The sequence below is a fragment of the Dermacentor variabilis genome, chromosome 3, assembly GCF_050947875.1.
Source record: "Dermacentor variabilis isolate Ectoservices chromosome 3, ASM5094787v1, whole genome shotgun sequence".
In the NCBI taxonomy this organism is placed as follows: Eukaryota; Metazoa; Arthropoda; class Arachnida; order Ixodida; family Ixodidae; genus Dermacentor; species Dermacentor variabilis.
The window spans coordinates 33,524,116-33,545,495 of record NC_134570.1 but is presented as its reverse complement, the minus strand read 5'-3'; the positions used below and the strand labels follow the sequence as shown (position 1 = coordinate 33,545,495).

At 47.4% G+C, this 21,380-nt stretch overlaps 1 protein-coding gene across 1 annotated transcript in view; it reads right to left on the bottom strand.

The window, feature by feature from the left end:
- Window positions 1-20,200, bottom strand: part of LOC142574471 (uncharacterized) — a 42,429-nt gene extending 22,229 nt beyond the window's left edge. The window contains exons 1-5 of the mRNA XM_075683537.1: window positions 20,026-20,200; window positions 16,720-16,767; window positions 14,931-15,019; window positions 9,088-9,726; window positions 125-356 (exon numbers count right to left, since the gene is read on the bottom strand). Coding sequence (XP_075539652.1) covers window positions 125-356; window positions 9,088-9,726; window positions 14,931-15,019; window positions 16,720-16,767; window positions 20,026-20,114 — 1,097 coding nt within the window. The 5' untranslated portion in view covers window positions 20,115-20,200. The remainder of the gene's footprint in view (window positions 1-124; window positions 357-9,087; window positions 9,727-14,930; window positions 15,020-16,719; window positions 16,768-20,025) is intronic.
- Between the last annotated feature and the right edge of the window lie 1,180 nt (window positions 20,201-21,380).

Here is a 21,380-nt window from a genome sequence, read left to right as displayed (position 1 = left end):
CCATCCGTCACAATGACACCATATTGTGTATTCGGGCGCATACTTGCTCGGATATTTAGGAAGGCTTGTTCGACATTTTATATTTGTAATATCGCCACATCGGCTATGCTGGTTGTACACTTGCCGTATTGTCACGTGAATGCCGAAGGACGTGAAGTTTGATGCGGTGGCCTTTGCGAGCAACTTCTGAATGACAGGGTCGGTGTCGTCGAGAAAAGTGCCATTCCTGCGGACATAGTACGGGATGAAGGCGTAGTCGCAGGCACCATCGATGTGGACGTAGGCGTAGTCCTGCTCGTACGTTCCAAACGTGCAGAACAGCTTGTGCTTGCCCATGGGTCGAGCAGAATGGGGCACTAGAGAATAGTTAGAGAATAATAAGAGACACGCCCTCTGTCTGCATTCGGGTTATTTCATTATGTATGGACGGGTTGATCAATGAAATCACCATCCTACCAGAAATGTTTATCATTGCACATACGAAATTTTGCGTAGTAAGGAAAATTGTGCCAGTTTACGAGAACAAGATATCGAGGCGTGACTCAACGACTTATTGTTTCTACGAAAAAATAGAAAATTGAAATAATAAGAAATTGCGGCAGAAGGCCATCTCAATCATGCCTATCGACAGTAATGCATTAGCATTGAATCGGTACGGCGGCACAACATATCGCCACCGTCGAAATGGGTTGTGTATTGTTAGGGTTGGCGTCTGACACCACGTGACGAAAGGAATTTCATCCGACCATCTTCGTCGAAATGAGGCGTGACTTCCCCTGCGATGGTTGGCGTCCCGCCCCTCGCGCACAAAGAACTTTCTCTCACCCGACCTTCTTCCACCAGGCCTCGTCAAAATGAAGCGTGACTTCCTAATTCGCCATGACCGTTTCGAGTGGCTACCTGTCTGCCGGAAGACTCGCAGTGTACAGGCCTCTTTTGTGTGTGTGTGCGTGCATGTGTGTGTGTGTGTGTGTGTGTGTGTGTGTGTGCGTGTGTGTGTGTGTGTGCGTGTGTGTGTGTGTGTGTGTGTGTGTGTGTGTGTGTGTGTGTGCGTGCGTGCGTGCGTGTGTGCGTGCGTGCGAGTTTAGAGAGGCCCTTTCCACGAATTGGACCTAGAAGAGAACTTCCACGAACCCGCAACGCGCAGAAGAGGCCGACAGGCGTCTCCAATTCCAGGAGGCGGGACGACTTCTTCCTTTCAGCAGGCTCGGTATAACCAGAGGAGGAGGGGCCCTCTTTCTGTGCCGGTCACGTGACATCGACGGAAGCAAGATCCCTCCCACGATTGTAGAGAGCCTATTTAAGGGGCTCCGAAATGTACTTTTATGACTTCATGCTCTTCTCATTTTCTTTGATCTACCTTTGAATAAACCGTGCAAGTTTCGCACTAGAAAATCGTTTTGTTCTTGCTTGGTTGCCATGGTCTACCGGATGCCTGCAGCCCGCCGACATCGCCACGCTACCCAATAAGTAACGTCGGTCGAGCTTCGATAGGCAGGCGCCGCTACTACTCGGCAGCAGTACGATACGCTACCCTGGAGCACGCAACAGTATGAGGCGTGTATGCCAGCGGGACTCATCTTTCGTGCTTCCCTAAGAACGCTCGGTGCTATCTAGAGCCGCCGCCGCGAAGCCTGCGCATGGCCTCCCAAATGCATGGCGCGCTGGTGCGTGCGAACGCTGAGAAACGCCCCCTCATACGCTAACCGGACTCCTCCCTCGCTTATATTTCTAGACACGCTGCGCTATCTAGTGGCACTGTCAAGAATTTCGCTCAGGGCCTCCGAGACGAGAAGCGTGCCGCACGCTTAGCGGCCATGCCGAGTGCATTAATGACGCAGCTCACTGAAGCGTTGGCGCGGAAGACGTTCATTGAAATGCGGCACATACCCAGTGCATTCGGGGGGGGGGGGGTAGCCTGCTAATGTTTTGCGTTGCTGTCCTTGAGGTATTCTTCTGATGTGGGTTTGTGCCCACTCAGCATCGGACAAATTTTAGGGATATTTGTTCTCCTTCTTTAGCGGCGCATTCTCAGTGGTACATCCCTAGTTATCCAAGTTGGCGTCAAAGATGTTCATTGAGCGGCCGCTGCTTCTTCGGTGAGATATTGTTTTCTGTTTTCTTGAGACTTCCTTGTTGTCCAGAGAGAAGGGACAACCCGTGGGAATCCTGTGTGCTGGAGATCGCGCACAGTATCGCGTGGTTTTGCTGCGCTCCGCAGCGCATCTACGCCTGCCACGGCGGTGGGCAGCAAAGAACACCGGCACGAGCCATATGTCCGACAGGGCGTTCCTAGGCGCATGAGTGCCGCAGAATCGGCGCCGCACTCGGAAGTACCACAACACGCACCTAATGTCATCAAGCCGGCGACGATAGTTTACAACGCTGCCCTACCTACCAGCGCTCCTTCAGTGAATATGGCTCAAACAAGCGAAAGTGAAGCCAAGAAACCACGGGTTGACGACGACAAGACATCTACCTATGAGCTAAGTGAAGGTGAATACATAGACTGCGACGAAACGCCGTTCTCCTTGGTAACGTATAAAAAGAAGCGGCCTGAGGGGATTCCAGTTGTTTTTTGACCCTCACATGCAGGAAGGACGCAACTTCTGGCAAGTGAATCCAAACCGCGCTGCGTCGGAAATTGTCTCCGCGGCAAAGGAAAAAGTACAGTCATTCCGCGTGAATAGAGATGGAAATCTCTTTGTCAACTTTACTTCAGTCTCATCTGCAAGACATCTACTGTCGATGAGCGAAGTGGCTGGTTTGGGAGTCAAACCATTCATTCCGGCATCTTATACCAAGAATGTTGGCAAGATACGCCATGTGCCAGTTGAGTATACAGAAGAACAACTGGTTGACTTCCTGAAAGACTTTGGCGCGACATCTGCCCGTCGTCAGACACGCTACATTCGCCAAGAACACGGAGCGGTAAAATCATGCCCTCTGAGAACTGTCATTCTCCATTTCAGAGAAGACAAACCAATGCCGTAACGAGTGCATTTAGGTTTCACGAGTCATCCCGTAGAAGAATATCACGGCCCTGCTCTGAGATGCTACAACTGCCAGAGATTTGGACATTTATCGAAGAACTGCCGCAGTCCACGTCGCTGCAAGATATGCTCAGAAGACCACGACCATTCAGAGTGCAAGTCTGTATATCAGCCAAAGTGTGCCAACTGTGGCGGAAACCATACAGCTTCCTTCTCCGGGTGCCCTCAGAGCAGAGCTGCCTCAAGGTTGCGCAGACATGAGTTGAAATACGGAAGGTTGCCTCCTCGTAACGCGCCTCCACCCAACCTTGATGCTGTAAGATGCGCGCCTCCAACTGCCAACAAAGAAAAAGAGCAAGTGTTCGAGATGAACTATTCTGCAGCTCTAAAGCACTCAGGTCGACAACGTTCTGACAGCAAGCGACACAATCCACCTCCAGAGAACACTATACTCATCTTGCCCAGGCTTCGAGTGAACTTCGCCGACCATCTAAACAACGCCCTCTGCCATTGACACAGCAACCTCACCTAAAATCTGAGCGACTACCTCAACATTCGCCTCAACCACACCAGTCATCCCCGCGACCATCTCAGTCAGCTATTCAGCGACCTGCTTCGAGCACACATGGAGCTTCAGCGTCGTTTGGTGATTACGCGTCATTACCCGTGGCACAGATGATCCTGCCCATGCTATTCACAGCTCTGCGTGCAATTCTCAGTGCCATTCCAGACGCAAAAAACCTTCTAGAGGTAAAAGCACTGCTTTCTATGGAATCGTTGGTGCTTCCACAACCACCAACAGCTCCACGGCAGGCTTACAATGAATAATAGTTATAACAATGTTTTCATATTTAGGTGGAATGCTAATAGCCTTCGAAATAAGTCAGCTTATTTTCGCAAACTACTAGCTCAACATAACTTTCCTGTTTTATGTATACAGGAGGCAGGCGTACGAGATGACTTTCGTCTTTCGAAATATGTTATATATAAATCATCGCGCATTGCTGGAAGTAGCAGAGCTATGTTATGCGTGAGAAAACACCTGCCGTCCTATTTAATACAGTCGAGCGATTTAAATATACCGGAGTTCGTAGCATGCAAGATATCTTTTAGAAATATAAGCGTCACAGTGATCAGTCTTCATCTACAATGTTCTAGCAAAATATTAGTAGACAGCTTGGTGAATGTGTTTGGTATCGCAAACTCACATGTGCTGGTTTGTGGAGACTTCAACGCACATAGCGTCATCTGGGGCAGTGAATATAATGATTCCCGTGGAAGCAGTATAGAGTCTGCCGCAGAAAAAAGTAATCTGATCGTGTTAAATGACAACTCTCCAACGTTCTTGCGGGCGTTTCGTTACTCAAGCTGTATAGATGTTACGCTCTGCTCACAAGACCTACTTGATGGCGTTGAATGGTCAACGGACATAGAAAGGCACGGTAGTGATCATTTTCCGATCCTGGTAAAATATCGCCTCATACGTAGTGGAAGGACCCGACGCTACTCAAAATATACGAATTGGCAAAGTTTTCGGCACCACTTAAGTAACTCATTGGGCGAAAATCCCAACTTTCAAGGTTTTGCAAATATACTGTGTGAGTCTGACAAGATCTGCACAAAGCAAGTCATTGTTCCAAATGAATACGCTGCAGTCGACGGCGAATATGAATGCCTAAGAGCAATTAGAAGACGCACAGAACGGGCTTACCGCCGCAGTGGAAAGCTGGATGACTACAAGATGGCACAGAAAGTTCAGTCAACTTCGCGCAGACGCTTACAAAAATTAGGTACGAGAAGATGGCGAGAATACTGCGCATCATTGCCTCCGTTTACTCCAGTTCCCAGAATATGGTCCGTTGTCCGATCTTTTAGTGGTCCAGTTACCCAGAGCCATCCCTTCCGAGACCTTGCCGTAGCTCGAAGCACTCCGGAAACATATGTTGCTGACAAATTATGTCAACTTATAGCCAGACCAGGAATTCCGTTTACTTGCCTACAATTTGCAAGTTCGACAACACTAGCAGAACAGAAGCTTCGAGCGTGCTTTATGTCACAACATCCTCAACTTGACTGTGAGTTTAGTTTAAATGAATTGAAAAGTGCTCTTTCGTCATGCCGTACAAAAACAACCGCAGGTCCAGATGGTATTACGTATGTGATGTTAAAGAATTTAGGTCCAGTAGGAAGAATGACTCTTTTGGAGATATTTAATGAAATCTGGATAAGAGAGACTCTTCCGGATTCATGGAAATTAGCTCGGGTAATTCCAGTGCTAAAACCAGGAAAGACTCTACTTTGCCTTGACTCCTACCGGCCCTTCAGTCTCACAAGTTGTTTTTCCAAACTAATGGAGAAGATGATAGACAGTCGACTGCAATCGTGGTGTGAACACACAAATGTGTTTTCCGACCACATGACCGGTTTTCGACAAAATCGGTGTACAATGGATGCAGTATTAGACATTGCCACATGCGCGGAACATGAACGAATTTGCGGAAGTCTGACAGTAGCAGTATTCTTAGACATTCAAAGAGCATCCGACACTGTAAGTCACATACACGTCCTTGCTGGTATGTTAGAGCTTGGCCTACACGGTCGAACGCTGCGATGGGTATCAAATTTCTTGAAAGATAGAAAAATATTTACGGAAACAATTGAAGGTGAAAGTAATTATCACAGCATAACGCAGGGCGTTCCGCAGGGCCGTGTTCTCAGTTCGTTTTTATTCAACTGTGTCATGGCAGCCTTGCCACAAAACCTCCCGTCTGGTCTACAGTATTCTCTGTACGCAGATGACATCTGCATATGGGCCTCTGGATCTCATATACAAGACATTCAAACAACGCTGCAAGAGGGTCTTGATAGTATCGATACCTTTCTAAAAGAAAGAGGCATGAGTCTTTCATACGCGAAGACAGCCGTACTTCCTTTCACTAGACGACAGTTGATTAATTTCCAACTTTGGCTTAACGGGCAAACTTTGATGTTTGTGAAAGAGCATAAATTTCTTGGAGTTATTCTTGACCGCCAGCTAACATGGGGTTCACACATCCGCGCAATTGAAAAGCAGACCCAATGCAGTCTCTTCCCTACTAAAAGTTCATAACGCACTCATAAAACAAAAGATTGCTTACTCGGCACCTACTCTCCATGGTTTATCGCAAACTTCTGAGGAACGTCTTCAACGTTTACTAGCAAGGGGGCTACGAGTGTGTTTTGGGGTTCCGCAGGCTACCTCGAGTTCTTTAGTAATTGCTGAAGCTCGTCAACCCCCATTTCCAGTCATACGAACGGTTGAAACATGCCGACATATTTATCGGATCTTAACCCAACACAAGAAGCATCCATTAAACCTCGCGCTCACCAAAAGAAACAAAAGCAAAATTCACGAAGTTGTTCGAGAACATAAAGCATTATTACCAAGATTTGAATTATGCAAAGTGAATGTTAGTTACCCTCCCTGGATGTTAACATGCCCTAAAATATAATTATCGGTTGACGGGATTATATCTAAGAGAGATATGTTCATAGTAGCCGCACAGCAACTGGCACTCTTTCAAATTTACTCATTATATCCCCAGTACATCCACGCTGTTAGATACGGGGCCGTTTCCTGAGCCTACTTCGAATTCACCAGACCACACCGATTCGCACCTCAGCTAATTAAGAAGCGCATAAGCACGGATACCACATTCCTGAGGCGCGGCACGTGCAAACAAGTTGACGGCCCCCACTTCGTGTGCCGCAGGTGGAGCTATTCACTGCTTGACTCTTCCCGAAAGTGAAGCGAGAGCCTGGCACTCTTGCGGGTAAAGTGGGTCCCGAAGCAAGACGGCTGTAATGTGCCGTGAAAACCTGGCAGCGTCGCCCCCATCCGCCTATTGTGACGGCGCATTGCAAGTCAGCAAGGCAAGACCGCAGGGAGAAGTAAGCCCTCGGACAAACACACGAGCAGCGACACTCTCCGCCGGGTGTGACACCATCGCACGGGCGCCCACCATTGGCCGAAAATGACGACACTTGAGCGGGCTCGCCGATTGGCCGAAAATGGCGTCACCTGAGCGGGCTCTCCCATTGGCCGAACGTGACGTGTCTTCGAGACACCGAAGGGCTTAAAAGACACAGACAGCGAGCAGCAAGGGAGCATTCCTAGAACATTCCTTGATTCATCGCTTTCGAGCTTCTTGCCACGGGCCGCAGCGTCCGAGTTGCTGCCGGCCCTAATGACTTCTATGGCTGTTAATTTCTCGGTCGTCTCACTGTAAATAGGGTAAATAAACCTCCCAAGTTTTCATCCCAAAGTCCTCCTCAACTCTTACAACGCTTATACAGATGGCTCGTGTCATGAAAATTCCTCGACTTCAGCATTCGTCCTTCCACATTTAGCGCTAGAGCAAACATTTAATTTATCCCTCGAGACATCTTCCACCATGGCAAAACTATTTACAATCCTGTGTGTTTTGCGTTTCATAACATCAGAATAACATTCGCAAAAATGGGTTATCTTTAGCGATTCGCAAGCCGCTCTCACATCACACACATTACTACAGAGCAATAAGAAAAATTCTTTGAACACTTCGCTATTGTATGAGACGCTCAAAGAACTTACAAAAGCAAACGCAATGCACCGCGTAATTGCATTTCAGTGGATACCTGGGCACTGCAATATTCCTGGCAATACTGCAGCGGATGCAGCTGCGAATCGAGCGCACAATAACGCAGGGACAACCAATCTTCACCTATCGCGTAGTGAAGTCCATCTGATCCTGAGACAGATTTTGTCGCCTCAGCAAAACTACCTGGTTTGACCAGCAAACTAAAAACTTGGAGTTATACTCTATAGACCCATGTATAAACTTATCAATGCCGGGAACTCTAAGAGACAACAGAAAATTTGAAACATTGGTACACCGGCTGCGTCTTGGTACTGCATTTACGAAACACTTCTTGTACAGGATAAAACGTGTCTCTAGTCCGCAGTGTTCTTGTGGCCATCCAGACGAAGATGTGTATCGTCTTCTACTTGAGTGCATGAAATATGATGCACAAAGAAAGGTAGTGCAAGCTAATTTGTTCATATTAGACAGAAGGCCATTCACTCTAAAAAAGATACTTGGTCCATGGCCAACTGCGGGCCTTCAAAAAAGAGCACTTCTTGCTCTGAAAAAGTTTTTAGAGGAAACCAACATTTTGGGAAAATATTAAGTATCAGATGATCCGAATACGCTAAATGAGTTACATAAACGTTGTTCGTGGTTCATAATTGGTTTATGTGGTGACCGCAACTTTCACGCAATATGTACAATTCTGTTCTGTACTTGCAGTGTATTACATGTGTGGTGTGTTTTGGCTGTTCAAAACATCTGACTCTATATATGCGTACGTGGACTGAACTAATGCACAGAATTTTGTGACTCATGTACTGTTCGACTGTATATTTTTTATTGATCCAGTGTTCTATTGAGTGTTATATATTGTGTCGCTATTCTCCCTTTTTACGCAAATTTGTTTCGTTTGCCAAGTGACAAGGAGTAGCCGGTGCCACCATAAAGGCGCCAACCTCTCCTAACATTCACTTCAATAAATAAAAAAAGACACACCTAATGGCACATACCCGGTGACCCAAGTTGCCATCAAAGAGGTTAATTGGATTGGATTGGAGAAACTTTAATAAAAGTCCTGCAGGACGCACGTCAGCGCGCAGTGGGGACCAGCACATACCGACTGGCACATACCCAGTACTCCAAGTCGGCATCAAAACGGTTAGATACAAACGTACAAACATATACAGACACAAACATACAACCACAGATAGATAGATAGATAGATAGATAGATAGATAGATAGATAGATAGATAGATAGATAGATAGATAGATAGATAGATAGATAGATAGATAGATAGATAGATAGATAGATAGCCCCCGAAAAGATTGCGAAGTACCCAAAGCATGCTAACGCCTTAAGACCCCTTTCTGCGAATGGACAGGTGATATGTCTATCTCGCAGCCAATCCTTTCATTACAGGTTAGCTAACGCTACACTGCCATAACGCCCACTACTATGAGACAGTCGTGCGGAAGCGTAGCGTACCTCTCGCAGGAGCAGGCTTCGATGTCGTAGTGGTGGTGGTCGTAGTCGTGGTCGTGGTTGTTGTGGTCGTGGTAGTAGTGGTAGTTGTCGTGGTGGTAGTGGTCGTGGTGGTAGTGGTCGTGGTAGTAGTGGTGGTTGTGGTTGTGGTAGTAGTGGTGGTTGTGGTCGTAGTGGTGGATGTCGTAGTGGTGGTTGTAGTTGTGGTAGTGGTGGTCGTGGTGGTTGTGGTCGTAGTGGTGGATATCGTAGTGCCGGTTTTAGTTGTGGCCGCAAGCTTGGTCGGGGTGCTGGTGGTTGTTGTGGTAGTGGTGGTACTCGTGGTGGTAGTGGTAGTCGTGGTGCTCGTTGAAGTTGTGGTGGTAGTTGGGGTGGTACTCGATGCTGCGGCGGTGGCGGTGGTACTGCTCGCAGATGTGTTTCTAGTGGTCGTTGTAGCAGCGGGTGTGCTACTGGTCGTAGATCCCTGTTGCGGCAGCTTGGCGGTGGTAGTTATTGTCGGGTTCGTAGCGGTCTTGCTGTTTGAAGCCATAGTTATGACAGGCAATGTCCCAGTCGCAGCACTTGCATTGACCTTCATCGTCCCTGCAGACCTTGCAGTGCGTGCAGTGGAGTTGGCCGGGGGTAAGGGACTGGATTCGTCTGCAAACGGTAGAAATCCATGGGCGAGAAAAAGTGAATCTCAATCACAGATGAACAACGTAATTCTAAAAGCGATCCTTAACCTAACCTATACTTTTGTGCGCGTCGCGCAAAAGTGCGAGCCTAATGAATTTGTCAGGAAGGATCGAGCAGCGCTCAGCATCGCTTCCCTGTTCAGGGAGAACTCCGAAAATGTCTCATCGTCTTGGACATTTTTGTTCATAACGTTCAGAAATCTGACCAGTGAGAGGAACAAGAGGCTAGACGATGTTAATAATTGTCGATAAAGGTGTTTGCGGTGAAAAGTTAGTGTCAGTAAAATGATTTGAAACCGGAAGCAGGAACTTTAGACTACACGCACTGTAAAGGAAGCTATCAATTTAAAGAAAATTTACAGAACTTTTCTGTACCGCAAAAGAAATTTTCTGTGAATGCTCTATGACAGAAACATGTTAAAAGAAAGAACAGAAATTTTCTGTTCTTGATCTCCAGCTTATAAATCGAGTCAAAACTAAAATATAACCGTTCTAAATTATTATAACTGGATGGAAAACTACAAAATTTTAGAGTATTTTTCTTTCCATACACGCCATTTTTTGCATATACCACGCAGGACGTGCAGTTTGCGGTACTATTTTGATGCCCCGTGCCATAATCAAGATGGCTACTCTTCGAGTCAACGCATGTCGGCACTGCTCCGTTTCTTCTTTCGAAAATCGTACGAAGTGAGTGGTTTTCTTCAAGTGCATTACAAGCAAAGCACGACGTATTCTTTTACCTAATATTTTATTCGTGTTCGTAACATAGAACATGACAACACGGTAGCCCGCAAAGAAAATTGAGGCTGACAGTGACGAAATTTAGCAACTATGTGTTCCGACATTTCAGCGCACGTTGCGCTTTGCGAGGCAATGTGGAATTTCGGCATTAAATTCAGCGTTAGTTTTTTGTTACAGCACATGTAAGGGCTAGTCAATGGGTCTGATAAATATATTATTGTATATTCTTGCCTTTTCGAAATGTACTTGTTCTTGCTGTGGTTGCGGTAAAGAAAAAAAAGATGCTTGCGTGAGTTCTCAACAGAGCTCACTCAGCGATGCTAGCTCTTAGCTATGATAAAGTGTTTAGCTTTTGTGTAATATTTTATTTGTTTTGATGCTGGCATATGAACCAGCCGCATATGAGGGCACATGGCATCCAATATTGATTTTATTGCTTCGTTAGCTGCGGTTCGAGTGTTTTAGTGCGTTATCGTAGGGAAATGATATTGCCTGGCCACTGACTACATCGTTTCATGTTGAAAATATAGTTAGCAGGAACACTGGACTGCGTGGCTTGGTGTACTATCTGCGCATTTTAAAAGCACAGCGCGGAAGGTCCTGGTACCCGAGCCGCGAAGATATGCTGTCATCATGATCGTGGCCAAAAAGAGTTGCTCGCATGTCGTCTGCTAGCCTCACTTCCTGACTCTTACACAGAATAACTAAATATATGAATGGCGGACGGCAAAAATAAAATACAAATGGTGAAAATTTCCATAAATTGAACTGCAAAACATTTAGTGAGAAAAAGCAAAAAGGTACCATGTGCTAACGTTGCACGTAACTAATGCTATACAGGTAATGTAATGCGTCCGCCACTTTAAATTATCAGGACTATTTTCCACCTTGTGCCATTCTGCTTGGCATTGTTACAAAAAAAGCTGACGTGCGATTCGTTTGCGGCGCACGTACGGTGCACTCAAAGGGCCGTGTAGGTGTTGTATATAGTAAATGCTGTAAATATCTGGTACTGAAATGAATTCCGACTTTGTTCGTGTCTGCTTTTCAACGTTACTGTCGACAAGACGTCGAGCAGACGACAGACGGGAGTCCAACTTAAAAAGGGCTCACGATGAATGTAGTTTTGTCTTTCATGCCCTGTGCTCCTGCGCGGCATTTTCAGTGCTGATAGTAGACGCGGTACAGAAAACGCGCTGATAGCACAAGCATCCATAGAGAAAGAGATATTGCGGTAGACTCCATGGGCTCCCCCTTCCGAAGAGTGCAGGCGTTAGCATGTTTACGCACTCCGCGGAACGTGTATGCACCCAGCGTGGCGGCACGTCGCGCAGAGGAGCCCGTCATGCCTGTCACAGAATGCTACACGTTTTGACCGCACCTAGCCTGCGTTGCGCGGAAGCAAACTTCGCTTTCAGTATTATATTTCAATTGCAGGAAAGAGCCAGTTTCGCGCTCATGCAGAGGATATACCGTGTGCTTTGCCTTCTTTTATTGCGATAGCGATTCTATATGGACACTCCAGGCGCATTTTTGCCGTCGCCGTCACAGGCATGTTCAGCACAAAGTCGGGAAGGCGATAACACCGTCGTCGCGCGTCGTATCCTGTATGTATGTACGAGCGAAAGCATGCGAGGGAAGCCGACGCTCGCGGCTCAATCTGGTGCGCGCGAAGGAAGGAAGAGCCGTATTCTGTCGCGCGAAAGGCCGTGGGGTGATGGAAGGGAGGGAGGGTGGTGTTGTGCTCCGGCAGCAACTGACGAGCGGTCGCGCGCGCCGTATCTTGAAAGGGATCGGCAGACGGCTCATACCTTCGCGCGCGCTGCGTTCTCGCCGCTCTTGGGTTGAACCGAATTGAACCGATAGCTCGCACGAAGTTCACTTGGCTCGCTGCTGCTGCTGTGCTTGCTCACACACCAGTGTTTTGACAGGGAGTGTCCACGCTCATCGAGTGTGACGTATTCATGTTTGCGTGTGTGCGCTGGCACCATGCTTGTTAATTCAATTAGTAAGCAAACGTTTCCAAGTTTATTCTGTCGAGAAAACCACTATCCTTACTTCGTATAGCTATCTACTAATTTGCTATCACAATTGACGCTTCACCTTTCGGGCGAAACTGCTACTTTTTTTTTTAGCTCGAAAAATAAAAGAGCATAGAACATATAGCACGATTCGGCCTATTGATATGGAAAAATTAAATTGTGGGGTTTTACGTGCCAAAACCATTTTCTGAGGTACGCCGTAGTGGGGGACTCCGGAAATTTCGACCACCTGGGGTTCTAACGTGCACCTAAATCTACGTACACGGGTGTTTTCGAAATGTGGCCGCCGTGGCCGGGATTCGATCCCGCGACCTCGTGCTTAGCAGGCCAACACCATAGCCACTCAGCAACCACGGCGTTTTCGCGACGTCGCGAAAACCGCAATACCTCCCCATCTGATATGATGTGTACACAGTGATTATGCATGATTTGACAGAAAAAATAAAACCAGTTATTTCTGATTCGACCCCTTTTCTCCATTAGCCCTCGGCTATTGGTAAAAAGCTTTCGGGCTGCACCCACTTCACCTGCCTACCACACGTCGTCACAAAACCACACAAACTCACCGCGTCAAAGTGACGTGTACGCGATAAAGATGCATTAATATGCCGAACAAAACTGAATTTTTTTCGGAATAGCCGCAGGCTGCCCCATTTCGAAAGGAATAAAAGATGGCTGCCGCCGATCGCTGAGACGCTGGCTACTCGCACCTGCCGGAGAGCATGGGTGTATTTGCGCATAATAAAACATCTTTCGTGACCGTGTAACGTTTTCAAGCACTTTCGGCACATTTACTACCTCATTCTGTAACTCTTCTTTGCTGAGGGTCAGTTTTAGCGTCCTTCTTAAGCTTCCGTTGCATGCCGCCGCGATTTTCGACCAGCCACCACAAGCTAAGTAAAGGAAAGCCGACCAATCGCAGACGTCGGCACCACCCTCTTCATCCGGTAGTGCACTGGCTCTGCCCCAGTGAATCCCTCTCCACTTGACCGTTCTCGTCGCCTCTTGCCAGCCAATTAGATACGACAAGCCGCTCAGTGTAGGCAATGTTATTCGTTTTTCAAGCAAACAAAAGTGACCTCCTATGAACGAGGAGAGCGTTTGATTGGTCTGTTCAGACAACCCTGCGGGTGACCGCCCGGTGCTTGCGTCGGTGGTTACGCAAATTTGACGTCAGGAAATTGGAATAGAAACATAGTGGAATAGTTTTACGTTATAGGGCCCCTACTCTCCTTTGTCCTACGTTCACCCCCTCTACATCAGGGAGTGGTTTCTCTCCAAGTGCCTATGTGTGGGTTGACCAGTCTGTAGACCCGACGTTACCTACGCTCCCCACCTCTACACCACTGAATGGGGTTTCTCCGTATTCCTCTGTGTGGATCGCCAGGGAGTGGTCATGCTCCGTATTCTCCTGTGTGAACTGACCAGTGTGCTGACAAGGCCCTCTACCAAGAAGCAAAAGAGAATGCGGTTGTCCGGATGGTGCGCGGATGGAGCGCGGAAGGCCAGCAAGACGCCACGGACACATCTTCTCTGCCCTCCTGCGTGCAGGAAGCACGCGCGCCGAGCTTTTCTGTACTTTTTGTCTTGGAACACACTGCTCATCCGTAACGATGTATTAAACTGCTGTTATTTCTTTTTACATCATCTCGATCGTCTTGCCTGCCGGACCCTCTCCGATGGTAAACTTGGTTCGAGCTCCAAGCAGGCGCTGTTGAAGGTCGCCGAAACTACGTCCCCGTAACAACTCATACGAGCTCGTAACAACTGGTGGCAGCCTTAACAGCTTGGCAAGCCAGAAAAGACGCATAAACGAAATACGCGCAGCCACGCCCTCCTGGAATTCCCGTACTAGAACTCCGTGACGTCGAGGATTCCAGCGGCGTCTGCGCTGGTATAGCTCAACGTCCATCGGTAAACACGAATTAAATTGCATGCTGAAGGAACAGGTGCCTCACGTTACGAACTTCTCTGTAATTTTTGCTGCGCAATAAAGGTCCATATGAGATAAAGATAGATTGACATCTTTGAATTCACAATATAGTACCATTGAGGAGGATTTGGCCCGAAATTCAAACCTTGAAGTTTGGCTTTTTATTTCTCTACCAATAATCAACAATTTACCGTCACAATAATGAAAATGTAGTTTTAAACAGTACCTTGTGGGTTTAAATTGATTTAGCGATATTCTTTGGTGCTTCCGAGCTTTCACACTTTTTAAGATCCCGAGTGCGTCTTCGCTCAGTTATTTCAGGTGAACACACTGCAGATGTTTCTTGTTTTGTCGGTATTCTACTGCATCAGCAATGAAGAGGTCGCGACTTCTCCGAAAAACACAACCAACGTTACAAAAAAGGAAAGAAAAAATACGGGAGCGGCTTACCTTTAACTATGGTGAATAGGACGTAGGCCATCGCAACCAGAACGAACAAAACCAAGCCGAAGAGACAGATAAGGACGGCCAGAGCTTCGCTGCAAGGACCACATGAGACAGGTAATCAAAATCATATCGCTCATCTCCAGCCATTACTAACACTTCAGGCGCACCCGTCTTCAAACAGGAACACAAGATACACTATGGCTTTGGAGAAATTCGTTATACATTAATCAGAAACACATTTGATTGTTCTTCACTCTATCTTAAGCTCATCGATTTGTCTTTTATACGGGGAGATTTGGCTATTCGAAAGGGCCACAAAAACACGACACACTCGAACGGCGTTCCCGTGGGAACACGTCCCACCATATTTCGATGCTGTTATAAGGGGAGATGTGTCAACAAAGTCAACGTTTTCTTTGTTTACGTATTGTGCATTCGGCGCGTGAGCTTGGGGGGGGGGGGGAGCACTTCCCTACCAACGTTCCTCTTGATTTTCGCTCTTTCTATATTCTTTCAGGGAGCGGTGCGACACTTGGAAACGCCACTGAACTGTGTGAATGAAAGCTAAAAAAGAAAATTCGTGGTGCATCTCTCCTTTATAGATGATTGGCTACTTTAACGCTATTAGCAATTTATCTTACGGTTAGTGCGCATGCGGCCCATACGCAGTGACAGATACCCAGTGACCAAACTTGGCGTGAAAGAGGGTCACTGAAGAGTGACTTTGACTGCGCTGTATTTTGATCATTTGTATGGCATGGTATTTTTCAGGACTTTGTAATTGCAAGTTTCACATGTCGTCGTTGCTGTCAGGTTTAAATAATTCTCGTCATCACGCACAGCAGGTCCCAATTAACTTTCCAACTATGGGACTTGCTTCTGTATATGGATCTCTTGTAATTGTTACCTCAATACTGACATGAATAAACTCATTCTGACTCTGATACATACCCAGTGGAACATATCCAGTGACCTGGCCAAGTTGGCGTCGCAAAGGTTCACTAAAGAGCAACGCATACCCGGAAGTACATACTCAGTGATCCAAGCTAGCCCAACCCGGTTCTTTCAGAACAGCAGTCCGTAGACCATGGACTACCCATTGGTCCAAGTTTGCAGGAAAGAGGTTAGGCGCGGAGATTCATGTATACATAGATATATAGATGCGTAAACACACCGAGACATACCGCAAACTGAGTGAAGTTCTCAAAGAATACTAACATTATTAAAATTCAGGCGGAAGGAATCTACGATGACTATCCAAGTATTCGAATCACCTAGTCGCATCTCGTATGCGACGGGTACTGGTGCCGCGCTCCTCTCTCACGCTTCCGTCTGGGCACGCTGCGCCTTCTGGTGGCGCCGCTGTGAAGCCCGCGCATACCAAGGGGCCCATACCCAGCGGCATATACCGACGTGATCAGCCTACATTTTTAGGCTGCCTCATCGCGGGATCGGTCCATATTTTTGGTTGGATAAGTGGACAGCTATAGGGAGTCAGAAAGAATGGCCTGACAATGCCAATAATGCTATTCGCATTAATATAGAAAGTACTGCCGCAGCTCAGAAAAGTTGCGCTCGGCTTTATTCAAGCGGACCAAGGATAGAATTTTGCTGTGCCGTGCAAGTTGTGAGCTTCTTGAGGCTAATATTTATTCCAGCAATTTGAACCAAGCGCTACCGATGTTAAGTCGATCTTACTCTCTAGTTATAAACAACATTGGCTTTCTGTTCGAGCTGCCTCACGCTGAAGTCACCTCATGGCTCTCTGGAAGAATACCACTGAAGCACGTACCGCCAAGGGCATCCGCGGGTCGGAGGTGGAGCGTATGTGGCCGCTGGGCTGTAAACAATAAAGAAAGAGTGTTTTACTTTGTGTTATGTTCAGCGACGTAAACGGTGATTTATTTGCATGCACGCGTTGCCGTCAACGCGTTATCACCATGACAAGACGTGGCAGCTAGAGGCCAAGAGCTACACATAACCATATTCTTTTTCATACATAGCTGGCAATGCTTGAAATTCTAGAGATTCTCTCACTGATGGCATTCGCGACGAGAAAAATAGTGCGTCGCATGTGGAAGAAATAGATACCTATTGTATGCGTTAAGTAATTCGATGCAACATTAGGTTTCTGAAACTTTTGCTCCAAGATATGATGTCATCATTACCGTGAAAGGCGCCGCAGGTATGAAGCTATTTTCCAACAAGGGAGTGCAGTGACAGGTGTCTGCGATTAGCGGCCACAGCCAACGCCTCCTAGATAGCAAGCCTGTGCGCTCTGCTTGATGACGTCGTGCTACTTCGACCAAAATTTCCACTGCCAAACCCAGCGTGACGAAGCGGTGACGTCAAAATCGTTGCGGCTTACTCGGGAGCACCCCCGTTAGATTCTATGGCAGTCGGGCGAGGTAGCATGACGCTAAGGATCAAACTTCACCGGCCTTGCGCTATCTAGGAGGCGTTGCCACAGCGCACCGTTTGCGGTCGTGACTAAAGCACAGTGCATCGTATACAAAAGTCCCAGTTTCGCCCGAGAGGTGACGCACTGATAGCGATAAGGTGCAAATTGCAACAAGCATAGTCTTAAAAATTATATTAACACGCGCTCACATCAAATATGAACATATCTCACACGCTGACCGCGAGCATTCGGTTTCACAACGCTGGCCTGAGAAGAGCGCCTGCCTCGCGGAGCGAGCGTTTTGTGCTGCCCCTGGCTTCAGTGCATCTCCGTGACTCGAGACTATACGCGAGCACCAACGCTAGGCGAAGACCACGCACATGAAACGATCTCGGCACGCGTAAGCTCTTTGCAGCCGCCGCAAGTTACCCCCCAAGATAGCTTGGCGCGCGCGCGTAGCCACGGCCGGGGTCTGTTTTCTGGACATCGTCAAATTCCGCCATATTGTCAAATTCTGTATTGGCGCGATTTTGGGCCACGCAGAGAGTACGCAGCATCACTCTGGGCCAATCAAATTTGACAATATGTCGAATTTGGCATTATGTCTGAGCGTCACGGTGTCAACGATAGCACCCCGTACTGGAGGAGGAGATGTGTGCTCGCCATAGGGGGGGGGGGGCTTGAGCACACATTTTGAGGCCCCCCCCCTCCTGCTTTCGAGCGCGCTTGATCACATGGCCTCCAACATTTAGCGCAAGGGACGACGGCGAGCATCAAGCCACCATCCATCTTGGCTCACGTTGACACGGTTTTCCTCGCACACACTGCATACGGTGGACGGGGCGCCATCTTATTGCACTTGGACTCTATACAGAATCTCACTGAGACGGTGACGCCGACGGTGAAAGTTCGCCCGTAGGGTCCATTAAATTGCCGTCGCACTAAAAGCAGCACAACGGTGCTCAAATAATACGTCCTTTGGCATATAATTGTGCGCCCTTAAGCTGTAGTCGTCTTACGTGAAATAGTTATTCCGTTGAAAGCATCGAAGATAACAAAACTTCACAGCGAAACGCGCGGAGTGAGACTTCATTGTCGGCTCTATACTTGCCTAGCTCCCGCAGCTTTCTTTGCTAAGTATAAACCAAAATGCCCGTTTACATGGACGTACGCAAAACAGCTACAGCCCCTCTACACGCATGTCATAGAGAAGGCAGTTATTCTGCAGCATCCCGCATCGCAAATGCTAAATGCTCAGACGCCATCTGGTAGAGGTAGACGTGAAAACAATTTCACTGCAACGGTGCCCTATGGCGGCGTCTTTTTGTAGGCCTAGAAGCTTTAAAAACAGGTGGCAGATCTAAACGACAAGACATTGCTAACCCTTTGCCGCCACAGTGAGATGAAAAAACCGAATGCTTTTGAACGACTTTTTTCCTCAACTACTGTACTGCTTCTTATGGAACCCAGATGGGTTTTCTTTGTAGATTCGTGGCACATTCGGATGGATGACAATTTTTCCGTTCGAAAATATATTTTATCGGCTTGCAAGACTAAATGTAGAATAAACACTAAGCCAAATGCTTACACAAGCGCTGGAAGAAAGCACATTGCCGGCGGTTAATGAACCATCGCTCAAAATCAGGTAACCGCGCTCGTTCCATGTGTGCACCGTACACCGTTAGGTTGCGCTCAAAATGTGAAAGAAATGTATAATCTAAGCAAAATGTGTTCAGCGAAGGATAATCGGTGTAAAGTTAAATTCTCTCGCGACTTCTTCATTCTTTCGTAACTGTACCAGTAAGTATTTTTACCGATTTTTTACACTCTGTATGCAGGGTAGATGCATCAGCCGCAACGAATTTTCTTGTCCAGAATTTCTTCCTTCGGAAGATTTTGCGGTTGAGGCTACCAGTGTTAAAACATTGGTACTAAAAAAAAAATTTGGAGGACGCTTAAGCTTCGCCTTCAAGAGTTGAACGCGACAGCGTTCCCGTCGACCCGCCAAGGGGTGTAAGACAATGGGCTACGGCGCAGCGACTACGCGCCCCGCATCGGACGCGGTGAGCGTCGAGCAACGGAGCGTTCGGCGCGACAACGAAATGTGCGCCTGAGCAAGCGACGCTCGCCTGAGCCTTAGAAACAGCTCGTTTCTAAGGCAACACCGCGTTCACTAGAGGCGCTTTTGTACCGCTTTGAAGCATCGAACTCGTGGCTCAGTGGTTAATAAAGAAAAAAGAAAACTCGTGGCTCAGTGGTAACGTCTCCGTCTCACACTCCAGAGACCCTGGTTCGATTCCCACCCAGCCCATCTTGGAAGTTGCTTTTTATTTATGAAGTGCCTGCCGTGATTTATCTCTCACGGTCAACGCCGCGGACGCCGACGACACCGGCTTTTCTGCGACACGAGCTCCTTAACGCTATCGCGTTAAAATGTGCACTGATTTATGAATTAACGTCTTGGTTAAAAATTTTCCTCAGGAACAGAAACGCATTCCGCCGAGCATTTCAAGCTTATACAGACTGATGATTTCGGCACATGTGTATGCAGTAAATTAGGATTACTAATGCACATAATGCAGTTGTAATGGTGCTACTAGAAGAAGGTTACGTACGAAATTTCGAACAACCTTCACCCCCCCCATGCAATGGAACAATAACTGAACATGTTTCCTGAAAGCAGTTACTAGTACACACCTTCGCCTCTTCGTTGCCGAACTGTCGGGGCGGCCGCTAGCGTTCCTGCAAAAGAAAATACAAAGAATGCGAAGTTTAAAGTGACACATGATTTAAGGTCACATTGCTATTAATTCCACAGTCGGTTCCTTAAATACGTTTCATAAGTTCGATTCCTAGGCGCAGTCTTACTTGTCCTTCCCACCGACGTCTCCGACGACTTGGACGTGCGTGGTGCAGTGGAAGATTCAGTGAGATTGTCTGCGAGTACCCCGGAAACAATTGCAAGAAGTAAGGACGAGTCGAACACTTCAATAATAAAGGTGAGAACTGCCCGAGCAATATGCTGATTCGATGCGCTAATCGATTCGGAGCACCCGCTGCGCTGGCGAGGAGGCTTACACGAGGATCCCGTCACCGATCCCGATGTAGCGCTCGTACGAGAGCTCGACTCACTGGGCTGGTCTGCAGAAGAGAGCGAGGGAAAAAAATATAAAGATAAGCCAGGGCCGAGCGCCAAGTCTCTGTACCAGGTAGGCCCCGAAAGTACAGGGCTCTTGCATGTAGAACGTACACATTTCTCAACGACAAAAATGCACGCCTGAACCTGTCAGCAGCTGCGCCCTTGAGAGAACCAATCAGGTCAAGCCTAGTTTTCACTTTACTTCAGCACCAAAGAAAGAAATCGCAAAATCGATGCCACGAAAGGCAATTTCAAATCCACATCGAAGCTTGAATAAGACGTGTATACAGTTTACAGCGCAACAGCAGCAATCTGTGAAAGTAAATCGCACAAGCCGAATAGCACATAAATAAGTAACGCACACCACAGTCACATGCATATATAGAATAGACAGAAGGCTGTTGTGGCGGTGAATCTGCTACTGCAAGAGTCGGCGGCACAGTGGGGGGCCCGCTTGGATTCGAGACTACCGAAAGCGTTCACCGCAGTCATGGGAAACTTACACGCGCTTTCAGACGTCGTGCTGGACAGAAAAGATCTTCTGGAGCCAGAGGACGCGTGGTCTGCAAGTCGAAGTAGTCACGGTCAGATTGATCGAACAAGAATTGTTCTAAGAAAGTCACAAAACAACCGGACAAAGAGCGGACTTTCAACCGACAAAATTTAATGAAACGACATAAGTTTATTATTACCCTAACGGTTAAGAAAGACATGACGAAAAATATACAAAATGGAATAAAAAAACAACGTGCACTGCGACAGCCATGCAGGGAAAAAACGCACACCGTGCTGAGTCAATCACACATCCAAAAGCACGCCTTCACTAAGAAGGAAACCGATAGATGGTTCACGCAATCGGAATCCTGTTTGTGTCCTGTGTAGGTTCGCAATCATGCTTCCCTTTCGCGATTCC